At 47.1% G+C, this 24,048-nt stretch overlaps 2 protein-coding genes across 2 annotated transcripts in view; both read left to right on the forward strand.

Annotated features, from left to right (window-relative positions):
• Positions 1-9,154, forward strand: part of hpse2 (heparanase 2) — a 58,263-nt gene extending 49,109 nt beyond the window's left edge. The window contains 3 exon segments of the mRNA XM_067236556.1: positions 1,014-1,159; positions 5,476-5,622; positions 8,992-9,154. Coding sequence (XP_067092657.1) covers positions 1,014-1,159; positions 5,476-5,622; positions 8,992-9,154 — 456 coding nt within the window.
• A 5,929-nt stretch (positions 9,155-15,083) lies between these two features.
• On the forward strand, positions 15,084-23,825 carry hps1 (HPS1 biogenesis of lysosomal organelles complex 3 subunit 1). The gene is made up of 18 exons (XM_067236794.1): positions 15,084-15,198; positions 15,501-15,765; positions 15,991-16,125; positions 16,795-16,937; positions 18,339-18,447; positions 18,665-18,825; positions 19,260-19,362; positions 19,512-19,599; positions 19,781-19,836; positions 20,102-20,269; positions 20,427-20,606; positions 20,976-21,052; positions 21,258-21,398; positions 21,910-21,974; positions 22,393-22,538; positions 22,647-22,760; positions 22,932-23,014; positions 23,608-23,825. Exons 2-18 carry the CDS (start codon positions 15,649-15,651, stop codon positions 23,768-23,770), a joined length of 2,049 nt encoding a protein of 682 aa, XP_067092895.1. The 5' UTR covers positions 15,084-15,198; positions 15,501-15,648; the 3' UTR covers positions 23,771-23,825.
• The last annotated feature ends 223 nt before the right edge of the window (positions 23,826-24,048 follow it).

Genomic DNA, 24,048 nt, shown 5'->3' on the forward strand with positions numbered 1-24,048 from the left:
GTACACAGCAGAGCCAGTGGAGCTGGACCCTGGCTCTGTGGAATCTGCGAATACAGAGGAAGGTGTCTCCTCCAATCAGGAGAATCAGACAGGAGCCCCTGCTCTGGCACATCACATCTTTCTTTCTGTTTCTTTCTTTCTCTCTCTCTCTCTCTCTCTCTCTCTCTCTCTCTCTCTCTCTCTCTCTCTCTCTCTCTCTCTCTCTCTCTCTCTTTTATTTCTCTTTCTATTTTTCCTTCTATTTCTCTTTCTATTTCTCTCTCATTCTGTCTTTCTGTTTCCCTCCCTCCCTCCCTCTCCCCCCCCCCCTCTCTCTCTCTGTGTCTGTCAGTATGAAGTAGTGTTTTGGGCTGGGTGTGCTTATTGTGGGGGGCAGTGTAAACCTCTCAGGGCCTTTGAGTGGAGAGAAGAGACCTCCCCATGCTGTCTCGATTGCTGCTTGCGTTCCTGACAGGAACCGTCACACTGGTGAAAGTGGGAGGCCTGGAGAGGTGGTGAGGAGGAGGGGAGGGTGGAGACTGGGAGAGAAGTGGACGGAGGGGGTGGGGTGGGGCGGAGGCGAGGGGCGTAGAGGAGGGAGAGGCGGGAGAGTGGCGGGAAAGGGGGAGAGTGGATAGAGGGGTGAAAGGTGGATGGAAGGGGGAGAAGACGGGGTTAACACCTCCCTCTGTTTCCCAGTTCTCACCTCCTGCTTTCATTTCCCCGTTGTGATGTGTTTCTGCTTAGAATGAGATCCTGCAGCAAATGTTTGTTATCCAGCGACACATGTTCCATGTTTGTGTGTGCATTTGCGTGAATGTGTATCTGTTTGTACGTGCATGTGCATGTATTTGCCTGCATGTGTTTGTGTGTGTGCATGTATATATGTGTGTATTTGTTTGTGTATGTGTGTGTGTTTACGTGTGTATGCATGTGTGTTGGCTGTTTTTAAATGTGCTTCATAAATAAAGTGACTTGACTTGACATGTGTGTATGTGTATGTGGGTGTGTGTGTGTGTGTGCTGGTGTTCCAGGACTACTGGTTCTCCCTGGTGTTTAAGCGTCTGGTGGGGCCCAGGGTGCTGGCTGTCAGAGTGGCAGGACTGCAGAAGAAGCCCCGACCAGGGAGGGTCATCCGAGACAAGCTCCGCATCTACGCCCACTGTACCAGCTTCCACAAGTGAGCACACACACACACACACATGCATACACATATACATACTGCACAGACACCCACACACACAGACACATGTATACACATTTACATACTGTACACACACACATGCATGAATTCACCCACTTTCTGTAATCCCACACATGAACTGGCTCTCCCACAGACATATGCAATCACACACCCTCACACACTCAAAGTCCTTGCATAACTCGTAACACACTTCATGGTCCATAGTTTCAGTCTCAACATGTCCAGTGTCCAGCTACATACTCACACAAATTCAAATCAAATGCACCCACTTGGTGTTCAGTTTAGTTCCCTATCCAGCTCCAGGCAGTTTGAACTTGACTTTCCACTACTCCTCCTTCCCTCTTCTCCTCCTCCTCACCACTGAAGTCATCTTCATCCCCCTCTACCCTCCTCCTCCCCCTCTTCCTCCTCCTCCTCCTCCTCCTCCTCCTCCTCCTCCTCCTCCTCCTCCTCCTCCTCCTCCTCCTCCCCCTCCGCCCTCCTCCTCCTCCTCCCCCTCTTCCTCCTCTGCACCTAGTCCTCCTACTTCTTCCTCCTCCCCTTCCTCCTCTCTATCATCCTCCTCCTGCCCCTCCTCCCTCTCCTCCTCCCTCTCCACCCCCTCCTCCCTCCTCCTTCTCCTCATCCCCCTCCCTGTCATCCTCCTACTCCCCCTCCTCCTTTGCCTCCTCCACCCCTTCCTCCCTGTCCCCCTCCGGCCCTCCTCCCTCTCCTCCTCCTACTCCAGTAGCCACCTGAGGTCTGGTGTCTGGTGTCCTCTCAGTAGCATGTTCCTCAGTAGACCCCCTCTTCTCCCCCATAAATAATCTGGATCCAGACACTCCCTCTTTCAGGACTCAAAGGCCATAAAAACTTAACAGGTATCACTTATCAAGTGTGTGGTTGGGGGGGGGGGGGGTGTAGGGGACGGTCGGGGTAGTGTGGGTCGGAGTAAGGGGGGAGGGCTGTTCTTGTCAAAGAGCCGCTGAAAGCAGTGTCACTCCTTTATCCCAGCTCAGATTGGCTGGAGGGGCTCGTAGGTTGTAGGTTGTAGAGGGGAGGCAGAGGGAGATAGGGGCTGTGGGGAGGGAGCTGGGGGAGGAAGGGGTGAGGAGAGGGGACTGGGTAGAGGCTTGGGGGGGGGGGAACAATAGCAGTCTGTGTGAGGAGCAGAGGGAGGGCGGAGCCATGTTGCCACCATGGCCTGTTTCAAGGTTATCATCTAACTCAGGCCTATGTGGACCTAGGCAGGCCTGCTGTCAGCGACAGGCTAGACTTACAGCCTTCTGTCCTGCCATCCTTCCATCCCTCCATCTCTCCATCTCTCCATCCCTCCATCTCCACCTCCATATGGCATCTCTTCCATCTACATCTATATCTTATACAGACACAAAAATCTTTCCTAAACTATAAAGCAGGGTTCGAGTTTGCAAAACATACCATTTGGATTCATGTTAGTTCAGTTATCGGTGATTGATTGATCTTGTCTGGCACAATGGATGTTCCCAAAAGGCAAGAGCTGTTGAGTGAGTGGTCTGAGGCAGGGAGAGGTGAGAGGTCAGCACGGTCTCTATCTCTCCTTCCTTCTCGCCATCTTTATCTCTCCCTCAATCTCTCCATCACTTCTTTCTGAGACTGCTGTGTGCAGAACTACGGGCTTCTGTGCAGACAAGCACAGAAATGGTGCTTATTATTGTACAATTATCCCAGAATCAATCAATAATTATATATTTTACATTATACTATTATTACAAAATTCATGAATAATGATCATAGTAGTATGATTTTATTATTATTATTATATTATCATTACATAATACATAAATAATCATTGCATTACTATTATCATTATTAGGGTTGTCAAAGTTATAATAATACAATAATAACACGTTCTTTTGACGCGCTAACACAGGTACTGTAAATTGGATGATATGTAAGAGTATTAGGGCCTTGCCCCCCCAAAAAGCAACCCTGTGTTTCCTGAATGAGCTCTGAATGTAGATTTTCTGGGCCCTAACCCTCTTACATAGGATGACAACTAGCAAGCAATAGATGAATTTTCAAGTATTTTGCTCAAGTTAACCAATAAACCCTGTCAGAGCAATGTGATCCATGTGAATTGAGTTACCACCGGAGTACATGTAGTCTTAGTACCATTTGCTTGCCAAGCACACTGCTAACACAGACAGCCCTGTTAGCCCTGAAACATATCTCTGGCTGCACACCATGCTTGATGTGAGGGACAAATGGAGAATGAAGACCAATGTACCTTGTACATTGTACCATGATGTTTTTTTTAGATTCACAATTTAGTTATGTCATGTAATGAATATGCACGTGATAAATCCCTTGACATCCCTAATTATTATTACAACTTTATTACTAGAGCATTATTTATCACCAACCAAGACCACTCGCATTCCTCCCCTTTAATGTAATGTGTGCCTCAAGCAGGTTCCCCATGCCTAAAAGATTGAGAAAGAAAGAGAGAGAGAGAGAGAGTTGAAATGGAGGGAGGGTCAGATAGGACAGACATAGAAAGACTCATAACAAAGAGATGAGAGATGGAGAGATAAAAGATGAATTGATGCTGAGAGACAGAGGGATGAAAGAGAGAGGGAGGGAGAGGCGGAGAGACTGTGAGCAGGGAAGGAGCTAACCAGTTCCCCCGGACTCCCTCGCCAGCCCAGAGCCAGCCCAGAGCCAGCCCAGAGCCAGCCCAGAGCCAGCCCAGAGCCAGCCCAGAGCCAGCCCAGCGAGATCCCAAAGGAGAAGCACCTGTTTCCAGTCTGCTGGCTTGTTGTTGTTCATTCCTATGTGTCTGGGCCTTCTTCTGCCCTGCCTGCCTCACCCTGCCTGCCTCACCCTGCCCTGCCTGCCTCACCCTGCCTGCCTCACCCTGCCCTGCCTGCCTCAACCTGCCTGCCGCACCCTGCCTGCCTCACCCTGCCCTGCCTGCCTCACCCTGCCTGCCTCACCCTGCCCTGCCTGCCTCAACCTGCCTGCCGCACCCTGCCTGCCTCACCCTGCCCTGCCTGCCTCACCCTGCCTGCCTCACCCTGCCCTGCCTGCCTCACCCTGCCTGCCTCACCCTGCCCTGCCTTCCTCACCCTGCCTGCCTCACCCTGCCCTGCCTGCCTCAACCTGCCTGCCTCACCCTGCCCTGCCTGCCTCAACCTGCCTGCCGCACCCTGCCCTGCTTGCCTCACCCTGCCTGCCTCACCCTGCCCTGCCTGCCTCAACCTGCCTGCCGCACCCTGCCTGCCTCACCCTGCCCTGCCTGCCTCACCCTGCCTGCCTCACCCTGCCCTGCTTGCCTCACCCTGCCTGCCTCACTCTGCCCTGCCTGCCTCACCCTGCCTGCCTCACCCTGCCCTGGCCTTCAGCTCTGTTGTAGCTATAACTGTAGCTCTCCACTCCATCCAGCTCACACATAGCTGATGACTTGATCACACGTGCAGACTTCTCCTAAATGAATTACAATTAAAATAAAACCTATATTTTATTCCCTCAGATGACATCATAGTGCACAGAATTCAGGAGACTCTGTTTAATGTGCAGCTCTAGGGCCAAGGGTTGTCCATGAGAAATATGCCCTTGCTGAAATAGATGATAGGTTTAGCGTTTCCAATAAAATGCAATGTATAACGGCTAGTTAAAATTATTTTTGGAATACTTAGTTGAAGAGTAAATGTTTTAATAATAATATGTTTTACTGTTACTGTTATTCATAAAGGCCATGTCTTTAGATCCAGCACTTCAGCTGAGCCATTTTAGCAGCGTATCAAAGATTTCTTTGGTGTTCTCACAGTCACTGTCCTTTTGTTTGAAGTTACCGTGAACCCCATCGTACTTCGCAGACGAAGACGCCACAAAGCTTGTCTAATCTAGCAGGAGATAAGGAAGAAAATAAATAACAAATTCTCCTCTTATGTGTGTGTGTGTGAGGGGGGGGTGTGAGAGAAATGATTATGCTAGACAGAAGTACTGTTTGTACGTTGCTTTGGATAGAAGCATTAGCTAACTGTATAAAGTGTGAACTGTATGATGTAGAAGTCATAACAGTCCACATTAAAGATGATATTGACCGTCATCAGCTTTCTCTTCTCATTCTGATGTGTTTGCGGTTGAGATGTTAAAGTCATAATCTTGGGTTTCTGCAACTGGGGAGTAGTTCTGGAACAGGTGGTTTTCAACATCAACAGTGCTCCTTATTAGAACATGCTGCTGTTTCACAAACTGCCATTTTTGTTACCTATTTTTCCCCTTAATCATTCAGGTTATTTATATTGTTCTCTTTTTACAATCTTCAGTCATAATTATGTACGTGGATCAATAACCATCTACATCATCAATCTGCATCGGTCACGGAAGAAAATCAAGTTGGCGGGAACATTACGGAACAAGACTGTCCACCAGTACCTACTACAGCCGCACGGCGCGGATGGACTCCATGCCAAGTGAGTGCACACACACACACTCACGCACTCACACATTCACACACAAATACACACACACACATACTGCACACCCCCTCAACCATCCACTACACACACATTCATACTGTTTACACACAGACACAATCATACTGTATGCACACACACTACCCAAGCACACACACACTGGGGTGTTTTCTAAGCAAACAGCCGTGTGGTGCACTAATAGAGTATCGCGTTCCATACACACTGGTCTAACGAGACGAACTTAGTGGAGAGAGGCTGGGAGTGCTGCGTTGCCAGGGTTACCATAACATTGAGGCCTCCATGTGGCTCCTGAGTGCCGCCCTGCTAGACCTGGGAGTTCTGTCTAGGAACGGCAAACTCCAAACATGGCCAACACATAGTTCTGTGTTGCTCTGGAGGGGGGCGGTGCTGTCCACTCACACACACACACACACACACACACCAACAGGTCCAGCAAGTCTACATGTCTGTAGCCTGTTTGGTTTCTGGAGTGGCAGTGATCTGTGTGTGTGTGCTGTCAGCATCGAAGTCAAAATAACCAATCACCCACCATCAGCAGACATGAAACATCAGCTCAGCCCACGCTTCAGAATTGACCATAAAATCATATTATCATAATACGTTTGTCACGATTTATTGAAGTTGAAAACCAGCCGGCAAGGCAATGATGTGAAACATCCGCTCAGAACAGAGAACCTCTCCTCGTGTTCTAGAAGGCCTAGAACACAGACGTTATCTGAGTTTTCCTGAAGGCCTAGAACACAGAACTTCTCAGAGTTCTCTAGAAGGCATAGAATACAGAACCTCTCCCCATTTTCCACAGGTTCCATTCTTTGCGCTAGTTTGGAGAGAACCACTGGGAGCGTCATTAGCATCACTCCTTCCTCTCAACCCTCTCTCCTTCTTCTCTCCCTTTCTATTCATGAAATTAATATATCACCCACTTCTTCATATACTTCCTTTCACCCATTCTCTTGTTCAGCCTATTTTATTGTATTAAAATTGCAAAATGGCCTAAGTAATGTCTGGCCATCCAGACATTACATAGGCTAGATCTGAGGATTTTTGCCATGTGTTTGTGCTCCTGTCAGGGTGTATGTAACTTGAAGCAGGGCTTTTCAAGGAGACCCCAGGTGTCTGTTAATGATCACCTCCAGCCTCCACCCCCCACCCCCCACCCCTCCCCCCTCCACACTTAACCTCCCGGCCAGTTACTCATTTTCCAGCCCAATTCTGCAACCCTCAAACAGCAGCCTGGAGTGTGTATGTGCCTGTGTGTGCTGCTCTGCCTGTATGTGCCTGTGTGTGTGTGCTGCTCTGCCTGTGTGTGCCTGTGTCTGTGTGCTGCTCTGCCTGTGTGTGCCTGTGTGTGTGTGCTGCTCTGCCTGTATGTGCCTGTGTGTGTGTGCTGCTCTGCCTGTATGTGCCTGTGTCTGTGTGCTGCTCTGTCTGTGTGTGCCTGTGTGTGTGTGCTGCTCTGCCTGTATGTGCCTGTGTATGTGTGCTGCTCTGCCTGTATGTGCCTGTGTGTGTGTGCTGCTCTGCCTGTATGTGCCTGTGTGTGTGTGCTGCTCTGCCTGTATGTGCCTGTGTGTGTGTGCTGCTCTGCCTGTATGTGCCTGTGTGTGTGTGCTGCTCTGCCTGTATGTGCCTGTGTGTGTGTGCTGCTCTGCCTGTATGTGCCTGTGTGTGTGTGCTGCTCTGCCTGTGTGTGCCTGTGTGTGTCTGCTGACTTGCCTGTGAGACATGACACTCACGCACACCCTGTTGTTCTGACTCAGGCCCAATCCTGCAATAAGACGCTAATGACCAAGGATGTTTGCGGTGCTGAGCCAGGATTAGGGCATAATTAATGGGACCGTAAGCAGTGGAGCGAGACCCAGGCTCTGTTTTAGACCCTAAGTACTTTCTCTCTCCGCGGGGAGAAATGGAGGGACTTTTATTAAGGTTTTAGCAACACCAGATGTCTACAACAAAAACTGAACTCCACCAGAGGGTCCATCTGGGGCCAAAAGGACGGCAGCAAGTCTGTCCGGCTTCAGAAACGACCGCTCGACCTTTCGATGGATCCCAATATTTCCTTTAAAAAGTTACATGGTTTATTTTTCTTTTTTGTTGATTTTTTTCTTTGTTTTCTTCTTTCATTTTGAACGTTTTTGCTGATGCAGCTCAGACTTGTCCAGGACCTGGTGTGAAATAACACCCAATATTCTGCTAACTCTGCAGTGGAACACAAAACGGTCACTTAGGAAGATCTCTTAAACTGCCAAGTCCAAACACATGCTCCCAAGTGGCCAAAAAATACAGCAGAGTAATATTTAGTTAATGTTAACTGCCATATCTATAATTATACTTTCATTCGAGGGAACCAGGATGACGCTCATCCTTGGAAATATTGAATATTTTCAAAGAATTTCCTCAGGATATTAGCGGGACAATAATGAGTTGATTGTGCTATCTGATCATTTCACAAATAGAACAGTAGAATGTGGGATTACCATAGTCAGCCTGATAAAGAAGTCCCTGTATCGTCCCTCATATCTATAACTGAGACCTATTGTATCCATACAAGGGAAGGTGGGAAATCGATGCATTTTTTTCCCTTCACAACGGAGAAATACTTTGCCTCGTAATGTTTTAATCAATTCCAACCCTTTGATTGGTTTCTTATTTGACTGCTTTGATGCATGTTTTGGCATGGTACAGTGAATAAAACCTCCCAGCTTTGAGACATATCAGCCCATCAGCACCAGTTAGCCGTCAGCCTTCTGACGCTTGCCAGGACGCCGCTAGCACGCCGAGCGCTGCACTCATGACCATGGGAACCCTCTGAACTCTGAAAAACCTACCAAGCCAAATGATGCAAACTAGCTGTCTCAAAAAACTGGAGAACTTCTTGTTCTCCCAGAACACAGCATGTTAGCAGAAGACTTTCGCTCCATGATCCTATTTAATCTTTTTAAATTTTTATTAATGGAATTGACCCATACTAGCATCCACCGTATTAATCGGTCCCTTTCCCTGATTAAGCAACTATTCAGTATTTCTTGATGGATTGTAATTCTATACCTGTAGCGCCCCCAAGTGTTAAAATACTGTAAGGACATCCTCTAAACCTGCTCCAGTTATGTTGTACTTGATCAGCATGAATGTTATTCACTTCAGCACTTGAGGCTGGTTGTTGGTAGAGGTATTTTTGTCTACTTAATGGTCTGAAAAAAGTTCTACTTTAGCAAATGACGTATCTAAAGACTTCCAACAGGGCTACTTTGTCTGATCTTGTTCTACTTTGTTCTGGATGAATCTACTCTATCTAGTCTGATCCTGTTTGTCTAATGCCACTGTTTGTGTGACCTGTGCCTCCAGATCTGTGCAGCTGAATGGAGAACGCCTTCTGATGGTGGACAACGACACGTTCCCCGAGTTGAAGCCCAGGACGTTGAGGGCCGGTCGCACGATAGCCATGCCCCCCATGACCATAGGCTTCTACGTCATCAAGAACATCAACGCATACGCCTGCAAGAGATAATACTGAACCCTGAACCCCCGACTCTGACCCCTACTCACCTTCAACACACAGTTATACAGTGCCCTGACCTCTGAACTATGACCCGTCCACACCTGATCCCTGACACCTGAGCTAGATCCTCTTTCCTTCTCTGATCCTCCTACCATGCTCACCCTTTAAATATGTTTCCTGTCTCCTCCCTTAGCTTAACAAACCCCTCCACGGTAGAGCAGAGTAGAGCAGAGTTGATCCCTGATCCTTCTTCCAGTCCAAGAAAGGCTTGCCCTTCGTACATGAACAAGGGTTGCACTGAAAACCTTTCACTGTTCCTCCTCTTCATCATCTCTGCTCGTCCTCTTCATCACCCCTGCTCCTCCTCTTCATCACCCCTGCTCCTCCTCTTCATCACCCCTGCTCCTCCTCTTCATCACCCCTGCCCCTCCTCTTCATCACCCCTGCCCCTCCTCTTCATCACCCCTGCCCCTCCTCTTCATCACACCTGTTCCTCCTCTTCATCACCCCTGTTCCTCCTCTTCATCACCCCTGTTCCTCCTCTTCATCACCCCTGCCCCTCCTCTTCATCACCCCTGCTCCTCCTCTTCATCACCCCTGCCCCTCCTCTTCATCACCCCTGCCCCTCCTCTTCATCACCCCTGCCCCTCCTCTTCATCACCCCTGCCCCTCCTCTTCATCGCTGTGCTGCAGTACGCCCTCTTGCTGTGACGGAGATACTGTACTGTTGCGTGCTTCGTGCTTTTTGTTGTGACAGAAACGGATGGTCTGGAGGCTGTGTTCATCGCTAAACATCTTTGATCATCCCTGGGTCTTCCAATGGCCAGTTCCGAGTCTGCCAAGAACATTCTGTCCTTCCTGGCCTCCTAACATTCGTTCCTGTTATTGAATTTGTCAAGGTGCAGGAAGAGAGGAGAACCTGTAAACCAAAACAACACTGGTTGACCCAATCTTCTCCAGACAACCCACAGAGCTCTGAGTGTGTGTGTGTGTGTGACCTTGTGTGTTGTGTGCCTTTGTGTGTGTTTATGCATCTGTGCATGTACATGCATGTGTGGTTGTATGTGTACATGTATGTGTGTGTGCATGTGTGTATTATAAATGTCTGTACCTATGTGAACGGATACAGTGAGGGAAAAAAAACATCAATACAATCATAGAAACCCATGGATTTGTAATTATTGTTCAGACATGGTCAGATATTATGGTCAGATATTATGGTCAACCTTCAAACATCAAAAGCCTCTCTGCGGACCATCTTCTGTGTCCAGATCTCCCCTATGCTGCTAGCTTTTTTGATGAATACTATCAATGTTTGACATCTTTTGTACAGATTTTCCCTAGCCAGTATAACTTCTATGTAATGTACATATGAGACAAGTTAAATATGAAAAATGCGTGATTGCGGTGTTTACCTTGGCTATGTATACTGTATACACATAATTTAAGTGAGTTTCTATGTGTTGGTTATTGTTTCTAGTGCTGTGGAAACAACAATGACTTCAATTGTACCCCCGCCCCCTCTCCTTCGCCCCATGTGAACGACTCTCAGTTCAAACCCAAAACCAGACCTTGAAGTTTAGTCATTTAGTGTTCTTTACATGTATACACATTTTTCAATTTTACCATCGTAATGTCATGGGATACTGTTCAATATATGACTGTGTCCTAAAATGACTCTGCTTTTATAGCCACAGTCTCTTTGTGTTCTAACAATTTAATTGTATTCATTTTGCAGCCATTGATCTGTTGCAGTGACTTCTTTAGCCACGTGGTGAAGAGAGACCTGGATGGGTTGAGGCATTGATGGGACAGGTTGTTGCCATATTGCTTTGTCCCATCCAGTCCTTTCTGATCAGTGGTCAGAGTTCATGAAGGGGGAACAGGGGGAGAGGCTGTGTCTGTGAAATAGCTGTAGAGTACAAAGAGGACTGTGGTGGTTTCAATCCTGGGTGGTTTCTGTCCGTGAATCTTAGATTATTATAACGTTCATCTTTCTCCTCAGAATGTGTCCATTGTTCTTGTAGAGGTGTTCATATTTCCTTTTTGTTAAGAGAGCAATATTTTATTCTGTATAGTGTGCAATCGAGATCGCATATTATTTTTTTGAAAAAGAAATTATTTACACTGATAATAAAATGAACGGAAAAGACGAAATTGCAAAGCTTTGGTATTTGTGTTATTATTCTGCTTAGCTTTTGTCCTTTAAACAAAGGCTTCCTTGTGTGTACAGTAGCCAGTAATCTAACCTAAAACAGCTGATTCAAGTCCTTAATAACTGTGTGCCACAACAAGCAAAGTAAGCCTCACTGGCAGGATTGTTTCCACCAGTCTCGTGTTCGGCTCCACTTCAGGACAGTCATGAGATATGAGGATAAACTGGTTTCACAGGATAATCCAAAGGACTCCAACACACTCGGATCTTTTGTTTAAACATTTGATTTATTCACAATTCATGTACAACTGGTAAATTATTTCACTACACTAAAAGTTCATTATTATTAATTGGCAGGTAGGCAGGCTGGCTGGCTGGCTAACAGACTGGTTGGCTGGGTGACTGACAGACTGGAAGTCTGGCTGTTTAGTGGGCTGCTGTATAGTTATATACAATTTGTGAATGTGTTTGATTAAATAAGTCCTATTAAATCCGTTGGATCCACAGCAGACCCCATGATCTGGAGGGGCTAGACTGAAGACCATGACAGGAAGTGGAACATGAGGAGAAAAAAGAAGACAAAAGCCTGGTCTTGATTTAAACCTGCCCCTGTGCCACAGAGAGAATGAGGAATGACCAGTGACAGAGGAAGGAATTCAGAACATCCTCCTCTTCATCGTCATCCTCTTCTGTCTTTATTTGCCCCAGGGTGAAGGCACCCAGAGGATCGGCTGACACATGATCAAAGTGAGCCTGGATGAACCTCTCATCCATATTGGAACGGTCACAAAGAGAAAGAGAGAGAGGGATGCTGTTGGCTTGACAGCCAGGGGTTATATACTCACACACACACACGTTAACCCCAGATGTCAAGGCAGCTGCAGTCAGACTTAGTTCAGAGAAGCAACAAAGAGGGTCAGACCAGATCTCGCCATACCAGACCAAACCAAACCAGACAGACAAGATCAGACCAGGCCACACCAGACCATACCACAACACCAGACCTGACCCAACCAGACCAATCCGACCGGGCTGGGCCAGACCAGACCGACCGACCAGGCCAGGCCTTGTAAGGTGGATACAGAGATGTTTTGCTTAAGAGGGATTATACAATACCACCTTGTGTAATACTGATAATAAAGCACACTGTACAGTACATAGCATTGTGTTCTATGAATCACTTTCAAGACCTCCTCAAAAGCTACGAACTGAAGCACTACAAGTTCAGCAGAACCGGATGAGTGCTTCCCCCCCCCCCCCCGTTGCGGTCGCCAAATCCTTGAAATTGATTTTTCTTTCTGCATGAATACCAGAGGTTGTGTCCAACAACAAGCCTGGTGAATATCTTCTCCTTTATTACATATGGTTCATCTTAAACGGGCCATTTTGGTTCACTTAACCAGAGCCCCAGACTCGTTCACACTCTGTTTATGACCACGTCCAGCGTGTTCTGCCCTGGAGGCTGGGATGCTTCTCCTGACCACGCCTCCATCATCAAAGACATTCAATTCAGGGACATTTGTTTGTGGAAACTAAGTGACGCTTCCCCCCAAAACAGAGGCACACACACACACACACACACTAGTGTGGAGACATACACACACTGTAAGTACGCACACATGCATACGCACCCACACACACACACACGTGTCAATACATACACTAAAACAGTGCCTACACACAAGCCCAAACAAATACACACACACTTGTGGATATATGCACTCCCACAGTGCATAAACATACCACACATTTAAAAGAAGCAAAAAAGGACATAGACATGGTTGGGATAGGAAACAGCCAGAATGGACACGGCACTGGTCTTTCTCAAACTAAACAACTTCAGAAGGATGTCATAGTTAGTTTGACTAAAAGTCTAAGGAGCAGCTGTGCGTGCCTGATACAAACGTTCAGGGTATGACTGACAAAAGCAATCGTTTTAGTACAACACAGCCACAAAAACACACCATGTGAAATCACATGGAAACGGGTCTGACCCAAACAGAATCTCATAGCTGGATGAATCAAGGACACACACGCATTTCTAAAAACAACAGGGTCCTGAAGTAGTAATAGAAGGCCATCTTCAACCGTGATCCCCCCCCCCCCACCAACGGTCAAAATGTAAGGCTCGTCATTGGACCACACCAAGGTCCTACCAGGTCTGGCATGGTGTCTTCCACAGACAGCCTAGCATTCCCATGCAAATTACCACCACAAATTTATACTTAATCATACAAAGTAAACATAAGAAAATAGATGCTTTATTACATGGTAATAATCAATTGTCAATTGACAACAAAAGGCTGATGCAACCTGCTACCCAGACCGCTACACAAGTAGGGAGTGTGAAAACAGTACCACACTGTGGAAACATGCTGAAGTCGTTGTCAGTAGCCAGGAGCTTATCACTTCCACATCATCTGACTTTTAGTTTTCTACAGGAACAGCTCTGTTTGGCCAAGGGGTAGTTTCCTGTAAACCGGTACCTTGTCATAATAACTCCAGAGTACGTCTTTCTCCGACAAAGTGTCTGTGTGTGTTCAGGTTAGCGGGAGACTGCATTGTATCAGGGTATCTTTGCGTGACAGAGACTCTTTAGCTACGTTGGATGAAACCAGACCCTTCCCAACACTGTTTATGCTCAGAAAACCAGTCTGAAACATGCAAGACCCCCTTAGCCATGCGCTGTCTGACCAAGGGGATTTAGTCATGTTTATTCTGTGTATACAGTAGTCAGTTTGAATAAGGCTTTCATGAATGTCGGCTTGTCTGGAAAGCTATGGCCTAGATTAGACTGCCTTAACAATGCAGGGACTCCCAGCCGGTTGGACAAGTCTGACCAAAGCAAGGTTAATAAAACCTAAATATTTATGTTACATTGGTGCTTGGAAAACAGAGAGCTTTCTTTGCTATGGCATATGCAAACAGAGTTGTGTTTTGCCTGAGGACAAACATACTAAGCAAGCATGTTCTCTAAGTATCCTGCATGGATAATACAGATTTGTCTTGGTCATTAAGTGATATCCTTTAGAAGATCCACTTAAACGAAAACTGCCATTCAAGATTTCCCCCAAGGTCTTACTGATGACAGAGAGACATATGTCCGATGTGTCTGTGTGTGGCTGTGTAGTGTGTGTGTGCATGCATGTGTGCCTCTGTGTGTGTGCGTGTGTGTGTGTATGTTTGTCAATGGTTTTGTGTGGCTGTGTATGTCTCTTGATGTGTGTGTTCCCTAGTTATCAAATTATTTTATCTAAAAACTTTAATTAAGGCAATCCTTCAAGGCATAGCATACAGTTAATACAAGCTATTAAATTGTTCTTTGCGCAATAGGAAGGCATAACCTATTTCATGTGATAACGGACCTTAACAAGCCTATTCATTATTGAACACAAGGCACCACAACCCCAATCACACAACTGCCATGAGCTAGACTGCATTCTTTAAATGCCAAATCGTTAGCTAAAAACCTGTGTCAGAGTCATGAGTCCTGGTTTACACACCGGCACATGACCTCAGCTCTCAGTCGTTTCCCTGTTCGGGGCCGTAGCCCTCCACCGTCAGTACAGTCCGCTGAACACCGATCGAGAAACAGTTTAGCAGTAAACCTAGATAAAGAGTAGTGGGGCAGGACAGACCTCAAGCTGGTTTGAGATCAGGTTTAGAGGGCGACCTCTCCCGGAGGCGCCTTCTTATTATCCAGGCATGCAGCTTCCGTGTCCAGCTGGGGCTGCGATTGTCACATGATGCAGAGAATAGGAGAAACTTTCTATCACGGAAGCATAATAAAACAGTAGCAGAGATGTCCGTAGGATGAACCAAGGTGTTAAAACATCGTATGTCCAACGTTGGACGACACACGGCAGTTGGATAAACACTGAAAGAAAGCATGAGCTAGGTAAGTTTTCATTTATCAACGACTCCTTTCTTTACAGCAAATTGCATTGTCTGAACTGCACAGTATAAAGACTAAAACATTTTCGGACCTGCCTCAGTCTGGTGGTCCCTAAACACAACCCGCAGAATGTGATCTTTGGCTTGCCAAGTATGTGAGGCAGATTTTTTTTTCTTTCCCACGCATCGTAACGCGACCACACAACACTGTCCGTTTTGGGGAGGATTAAGGGGACGCTGGAAACGTCATTATTTATGTATTTTTGTTTATGACTGGTTTGTTTAACCCAAGTCATCCTTCAACAGTACGAAGAGGTTTGGCTGAGCGTCTTTTTGGAAATATATCTGCCGCGGGGATGGTCTCTGTGATTTGGACACGGTAACAACGTATAGCTACACCGCACGCTGCCACACACACCAGCCAACACACCGCCACACTGCTACCGGGGCACAGATGAAGTGCCTATTGATCGCAAGCGAGAGCGCCGAGGTTCTGTTTCATTGGACCGACAAGGAGTACGAACTGAACCTGCAGGAACAGTATGGGGCGTTCCAAGAAGAGGGGGAGAGGGTGAGGAATGATGATTGGAATGCTAATTGCATGGATGCATTGGATAATGGATGGATGATTGTCCTGCTCATAAGTTACACTGGCAGAAATATGGCAACGGTGGGGTATTCTCATCAACAGAATTGGCCCAGAGTAGTAAGCTTGTTCAGCACAATATAATTTGTTCAGCACTAATCCCTATGTTTCCCTTTACTCTCCTCTGCCTGCACGCGTCTGCCTCTTCAGCCCCCAGCCTTTGAGGACAGTATCAACACGTTGTTTGCGCCCATCATCATCTCCTGTAGCACCATGGTGGACAGACTGGGAGACAGCTACACCTGCTTTAGCACTGAGAACAACCACACTTACGTACTGCACCAGGTAAACACGCACACACACACACACGCACACACACATATAAAGTTGCAGACACATACTTAAGCTTACCCATGCATACAAGTATCACACACCAAAGGTCCCTTAGATAAAACAGTAAAAGGACAGTGTTGTCTTCCTACTCGCCCAGATTCAGAGAAAGCCTCCCTCGTGAATCGTCACTCAGGTCATGTGATCCTGAACCAACCTTTACGTGGAAGAATCTTGTGTTTTACTGCATGACCATGACCATAGTCACATAACCTGGCTCCATTCCAATCTTAGTGTTTGTGGCTCAGTCCTATTCCCCCCTCTGGGACCCTGGTCACAGTGTAGCCAACCCTCAAAGCAGTGTGACCTAATCTTACCTAATTACATTAGGTAACATTAGGCTCATGTTACCTGTTAGTAAAGGCAGTGGTCAAAACTATGGACATGTTTCCAAACACATTGATCAACTGCATGGGATCTGAATCCTAAATACAGTGGCCCAAGATAACGCAAAGTATAGTAGTATTGTAGTCTGTGTATAAATAATTCCATAAAGTAAATGTTCTACGATAAGTAGGGTTTGCACACCAAACTACAGTTAGCATGGCTAGGGTAGATAAGTTGATACAGTTGGTTGATTGATTGGATTGATTGATTTATCGACTGTCCTTCTCTCTGTGTCAGTTTGACGAGTGCCTGTACATCGCTGTGAACGGTGATGGGGAGGAGGGAGAGAATCATCTGAAGAGGAAGATCTACGTCATGAAGAAGATGATCGACGTGCTCTTCGGCATGGTCACACTCAGTAGCACCCTCCTCAGGAAAGAGTATGTACTGCTAGCCCAGCCTTGACAAAAAACTTAACCCTATCTAGCCGGCCCATTCAAATATGGGTCAAAAAAGACCCATAAGACCCGCCTTAATATCTTTGCCGTCCAATCACCGATTTTATTTCTGAAAACTGCCAGATACTCATGACAAGTTAAGCTCAAAGTACATATCATTGGTTAAGGGGTTACTGGGAGGGGGAAATAAATGTATCGTCTGCAACGGCAGCCATTGTTTTTCGAGGCGGAGCCAGAGCGGAGACCATGGGAGATTGCCTACAGTGTTAGATTTACAGCTTCGAATTGAAATCTGAGACGATATTCTGAGTAAAGACAAGTTTATTAATATGTGTTGTCAATATTGTCAATTAAAAGTCTAAACTTTTTACATACGAAGAATTTGTTTGTGGGAGTGATGCGAGTTTTTTCCAGAAAAAAACTCGCGTTCTGCCGTGTCCGGCAGGACAGGCAGTAATGACGTTAGTAGCACTGTTTAGCCTCGATTTGAGCAGATTTCTAAAAAACTTAGAAAAACAACATTAACTAGCTAGATTATATACACTGTAAGCTAAATGTACATGCCTTGTTTGGCCAATTCGGTCGATTGTGGAAGAAACTCCAACGTTTTTTAGTTATCGAGAGGAGTATCCAGCCATAGCGCTAGCTACTTTTGGGGCAGAGAAATGTAGGTTTCCCCCATGTTTCCACGTGTTTCCATGTAGTCACTAGAATGGTCATAACTTTTAATCAAAATATGATATTTCTAATCTGTCTTCTGTTCCACATTGCCCACAGATGTGTGGATATTCCACCTGCTCAAAGTTTTCCTCCATCTTGTAATTAAAGTGGTTAAAAATGAAGTTGTCTGATGAGGTATGGTGGATGGAGAAGTTTTTGTAAAAAATGGCTGCCTGAAATCACCTTGATAAAATATGATTTGCCTTAAGTAATCATATATTTATTCACATCATAAAAATCCCCTAGTTCTGTTCTTCAATATGGTGTCAACAGTTAAGGTGTATGATTTAATATGAAAATTCATAAAATTTGCATATTAATATGAATATCATATTTCAACAGCATATGGAATGTTTGGAATGTTGGCTTAGGCAGCAAAACTGAGTTTCCCCCAGCCTCACCATAGCCTCTCTCTAGCCTCTCCATAGATTCTCTCAGGTCTCTCCTTACCCTCATCCCAGCCTCTCCATGTCCTTAGCCCAGCTTCTCCATATCCTTACCCTAGCCTCTCTCTATCCTTACCCTCTCTCTATCCTTACCCTAGCCTCTCACTGTCCTTACCCCAGCATCTTCCTATCCTTACACCAGCCTCTCCCTGTCCTTATCCCAGCCTCTCTTTATCCGTACCCCTTTCTCAGCCTGTTCCTCTGTATCTCCCCCCAGGCTGCGCCCCCAGGACACGGAGCAGAGGACCAGGCTGTGGAAGCAGCTGCAGAGCCTGCTGGAGACCTACAGCCGCCTGCGCGAGAAGGACCAGAGCTTCCTGGTGGAGGTACTGGAGAACAGCCAGTCAGCCAGCCATTTTGTCAGTCAGCCAGCCAGCCAGCCAGTCAGTCTTAATCTACCGTACAGCACTGTATTGGCGCACACATCTCTTTAGTAAAATGCAGGAGCCATCCTAGATTGTTCCAGTCCCAATACACAACTCTCCCCTGTTACACCCTCTCTTCTCCCCCCTACTCCTGCCCACCCCCCGCCCCCTGGTCCAGGCGGTGGAAAGACTGATCCACCCCACCCTGTGTGAGCAGTGTATTGAGTTCCTGGAACGTCGCCTGGTCCAGCAGATCAACACCAGTGTGGAGAGGGCTGGAGAGGAGGTGCTGCATGCCTTCATACTGGTGCACACAAAGCTACTAGCCTTTTACTCCAGGTAGTTTGCATACCTTGCAACTAGCGCTCTAGTCCATGTAATAAGCATACCTAGCTACTAGCCTTCTACTCCAGGTAGAGTTAGCATACCTAGCTATTAGCATTCTATTCCAGGTATAGTTAGCATACCTAGCTATTAGCATTCAACAATGGGTAGTGTTAGCATACCTAGTTACTAGCATTTTACTTCAGTAAAAGTTATCATACCTAGCTACTACCCTTTTTTCCATGTTGAGTAGGATTGCTAGACTATTAAACGTATCATGCCAACCACTGATGATCATGACTCCCCCTCTATACAAGAATAGCTAGGCTAACATCGCTACAGGTAGCAGTAGCAAGGCTAGTAACACAATATTCTACTCTATAGCTAGCACACTACTTTTAGGTACAAATTCTGTCACCTATTTCATCTCATCCCTCCATCCTCTCCAGTCGTAATGCTAGCAGTCTCACCTCCTCTGACCTCCTGGCCCTCATCGTCATGGTGCAGAACCTGTATCCCAGCAACATCGATCTGGACGACTCAAACCCAGAGGTAGGTGTTCAGCAGGGTCCTCCATCTAGAGTCCGCACTTTTGTCTGTCCATCTGTCCACACGGGAAATCAGACATAGTCCTTGGATGCTGTTTTCCTGATGATTTTCTGTGTGTGTGTGTGTGTGTGTGTGTGTGTGTGTGTGTGCAGGATGTGGAGAACGCGCCGGAGATCTTCTACACCCCAAAAGCATCCCCCACAGATGGCCAGTCTTCTCCTACAGATTCAGCCAGTTCAGGTAGCTACACTGTTGTGTCACACCCTACCACTGTTGCCACAAATGCCTGCCTGTGTTGTTGGTCAGACCTTCATATCCTCTCTCCCTCTCTCTCTCTCACTCTCTTGTATTACTATCTATCTGTCTCTTTGTGTCTTCCTCTCTCCTTCTCATCCTCTCCCCCATGTCTCTCTGTACCCAGGCAGGCAAGAAGACAGGAGTACTCCTGTGTTTGAGTTTGTGGATCCAGACATACAGGTCAGTTCCTCTGCACTCAGTACTAACATCAGAAGTTCTGTGTAAGGCCTTTCTATTGTAAGCCAGCATCACAAGTTACAGCATGTTGTATTAGGTTGTTTTAATATCATATTGTACTGTGATGTTGGAATACAGTATTGTTTTAATAACCTGTTTTAACATTCAGTTAGAATGTTTTTTAATAACATGTACTGTGTTCTTTAATAACATATTGTAATGTGATGTTTTAGTAAATGCTGTAATGTGATGTTTTAATAACATCCAGATGGCTGAAGACAGCCTGCAGACCCTGCAGGCCCCTCCCCCTGACCCCGCTACCCCGTGCAGAGTCTTCCTGGAGGTCACGCTCAAGGAGGGCTTTTATCCCATGATGCCTCACTCCATGTACTGCCTCCCGCTGTGGCCTGGGATCACTCTGGTTCTTCTCACCAAGGTGTAACCCCCCTCCCCACACACACACACATACACACTCCACAAACACAATGTTTGGAATGTTTTCCAGATATTTATTGTCAAGCGTTCTGAAGAGTTTTCTTGTTCCATCAAAAGTGGAGAAACACATTTCATCATGCTTCCGTGTCACCTGTCAGATCCCTAACAGCCCCGTGGCCACGTCTGTGTACTCCTTCCTGGATGCCTTTGCCCGGCTGGAGAAGCGTCTGAGCGAGGGCCAGGAGGGCTCAGCAGCCACCAGGGGGCAGCCTACCATCCAGGATCTCCGCAGCAAACTGGACAAGTTTATCAGAGCCCTTGGAACCAGCGACATTCAGGTAGAGGGTGGAGTCTGTGTCTGTGTCAGGGGTGGTGTATGTTTGTAACTGTGTCAGGGGTGGTGTATGTTTGTAACTGTGTGAGGGGTGGTGTGTGTGTGTATGTGTCTGTTTGAGGGGTGGTGTGTCTGTGTGAGGGGTGGTGTGTGTGCCTGTGTGAGGGGCGGTGTGTGTGCCTGTGTGAGGGGCGGTGTTGGTGCGTACCTGTGTGAGAGGTGGTGTCTGTGTAAGGGGTGTGTGTGTGTGTGTGTGTGTGTGTGTGTGGGGGTGGTCGAGTACGGGTGTGGGGTTATGTGCCTTGGTCTGTATGCTTGGAAGTTTGTGTGTGTGACATGTCGTCTTTCAAGCCGTCTGCATCCTTTGTCCCAGACGTCACATCTGCAGAGTGTGTGGACGGAATTCAAGAACAAAGCCTTCACCAGAGCAGGGACTGGCTTCACCAAGGAGTGAGTCTCACGCTGCCACCTGCTGGGCAGGGGGGGCACCAGTGCACCCATAACGTGACAGCATTCAGACCATGTAATATGAATTCACTTGATGGATTGTCCTTTCAAAACGGGTAGCTTTGTTCGAAATGTTCCATTATAGTTTTGGAGACGCAATGTGGATTTCTCTGTTAATATCCTGTGCGTGTGTGTGTGTGTGTTCCAGTCTCCTGCCCTGGTGTCGCAGCATGAAGACCCAGCTGTGTGCCGTCTACAGACAGTGCTTCATCACGGACGGAGGAGGAGGAGGAGGAGGGCCGCAGCGCCTCTCTCCTCACCTGCAGGAGCGAGCTCTCACCATGGTCCAGTAAGACAACCTTCTTTACCAGCACAGGGGTCAGAAAACCAGGCTTGGTTCCCTACTAGCAGAGGGTCCAGAGGCTGGTTCTCTCCAGTGCCATGCTCAAGCCCAGGCTTGTATCAGTCTCACTCAACACTACTTGAACCTGCTCTCGTTATATTTCTGGATCGAACGTGTGAGATGAATAATCACATCATGCCTCCAAGGCATTGTATCAATCCCCACCCACCCCCACCCCTTTACTTTCTTTCACAATTGTTTTCTTACTCTTCCTCCCTCTCTCCCCCCTCTCAATCTCTATCTTACTTGATCTCTATAAATATTTATCTGTCTCTGTCACTCTGAATCTATTTTCTCTGCACATATGTTTCTCTTTCTTTTCTCTCTTTGTCTCTCTCTCTGTGTTTGTCTCTGTCTGTCTGTCTGTCTGTCTGTCTGTCTCTCTCTCTCTCTCTCTCTCTCTCTCTCTCTCTCTCTCTCTCTCTCTCTCTCTCTCTCTCTCTCTGTCTACCTCCAGGGAGAAGCTGATGGACTGGAAGGACTTCCTGCTGGTAAAGAGCAAGCGGAACATCACCATGGTGTCATATCCTGTTAGGCCAGTGGCCCCTCCCACTGTGGTGGTCCTTCTGATGGTCTCCTGTAGAGACAGCAGTGGGTCAGCGCTCATGCCACTTCGCATCCCAACCCTCTCAATCTTTATCCTTCCCTCTCTTTCTTTCTCTCTCTCTCGCTCTCTCTCTCTCCCTGCCTGCCTGCTTTTCTGTCTCTCTATCAATCCAGAAATGTGTAAACAGAGGCCGAACCTACAGTAGAGGCCTGGCTGTATTTTACTGTTACTCTTTCGGTTTCGCCTTATCTGTCTTTCTCCTATATGTCCTTCTGTCTTTACCATCTCTCTCTCACGCTCTGATGTTGGTTGAGGTCAGAGGTTAGAGGTCAAAGTTTACAGAGTGTACAGGTCAGTGTAATAGACTGCAGGCCCTTAACCCGACTGGTGTCACGTACCTGGAGGAGTTCCCTGGTCTGGTCCATTTCATCTATGTGGATCGTTCTGCTGGCCAGATGATCGCTCCGTCCCTCAACATCACAGATCGCGCCAACTCTGAGCTGGGAAAGGGGCCGCTGGCACACTTCATCAAGGGCAAGGTGTGTGGACCGTACCATCTGCCCAGGGTTCAGAGGGGTGTCCGAATGTTTGTTTTGGAGGTTTAAGATACCCTGAAGAAGCTGTTGATGCAAAGTGTGTGTGTTTAGGTGTGGAGTCTGGTCGATACCACGCGACGCTACCTCCAGAAGGGCTACTCAACCGTCACGCTGAGAGATGGAGATTACTACTTCTGCTACTTCCTGTGGTTTGAGAATGAATCGGTGCGTCTCACACACACGCGCACACACACGTAATAACCTCCACTGTCTATCCCTATCTCCTACACACAGTTAGCCGGCACTGTTTGGCTAACAGTACTGTTTGCGCTTCATAGTGTATTTATTAATATAATAATTCAGTGATTGATGTTCTGGATGGTTCTGATCATGCAGGGCTACAAGCTGGAGGTGATGGACCTGCCCATCCTGTCTGATGACTCCGCCCCCATCGGAATGCTGGCCTGTGACTACTACAAGTAGGGAGGCTGCTAGGCTGCTTAATTCCTTCCAGCCATCTTTCCTTCCTTCCTTCCTTCCTTCCTTCCTTCCTTCCTTCCTTCCTTCCTTCCTACTTCCATCCTCCCATCAAGCCTTGCCTCTTTCTATCCTTACTTACTTCCTTCAAACCTTCCTTTCTTCCTCCATACCGCGTCTGTCCTGATTGAGTGTTACGAGTAATAATCATAACGACTAAAGGCAGGATTGATGAAAAGAAGGAAGGCTAAGTAGGAATGATGAAGGAAGGAAGTTGCTCTGCCAAGTGCCTCCTTCCCTCTGACAGGAAGTTGCTAACGCCTCTCCTCCTGATGACAGGAAGTTGCTAACGCCTCTCCTCCTGATGACAGGATGTTGCTAACGCCTCTCCTCCTGATGACAGGAAGTTGCTAACGCCTCTCCTCCTGATGACAGGATGTTGCTAACGCCTCTCCTCCCTGTGACAGGAAGTTGCTAACGCCTCTCCTCCTGATGACAGGAAGTTGCTAACGCCTCTCCTCCCTGTGACAGGAAGTTGCTAACGCCTCTCCTCCTGATGACAGGAAGTTGCTAACGCCTCTCCTCCCTGTGACAGGAAGTTGCTGCGCCTCTACAGTAAGAGCCACCAGGGGGAGGTGGTGAAGTGCTACGAGCTGCTGACGGTGCACCTGGGTGTGATCCCTGCCGACTACATCCTGCAGCACTGCAGCCAGCTAGCACGCAAGCTGTGGGAGCCCTCACGCATCCCCCTGCTGTAGACACACACACACACATATACAGTTGAGACATCATATACGTACACAGACACAAACAGTTGAGATACACACACACACAGACAAGACACCACATACATACATACATACATACATACATACATACATGCAGTCAGGACACAAAACAAACATGCATACATAAACACACAAAACATATATGCAAACAGTACACACTCCACACACACAGACAAGCATTCACATCACACAGACACACAGTGAGACACGTATACCTAAACATACAGACATACACACACAGTCACACA

The sequence above is a fragment of the Osmerus mordax genome, chromosome 5 (assembly GCF_038355195.1).
Source record: "Osmerus mordax isolate fOsmMor3 chromosome 5, fOsmMor3.pri, whole genome shotgun sequence".
Classification (NCBI taxonomy): Eukaryota; Metazoa; Chordata; class Actinopteri; order Osmeriformes; family Osmeridae; genus Osmerus; species Osmerus mordax.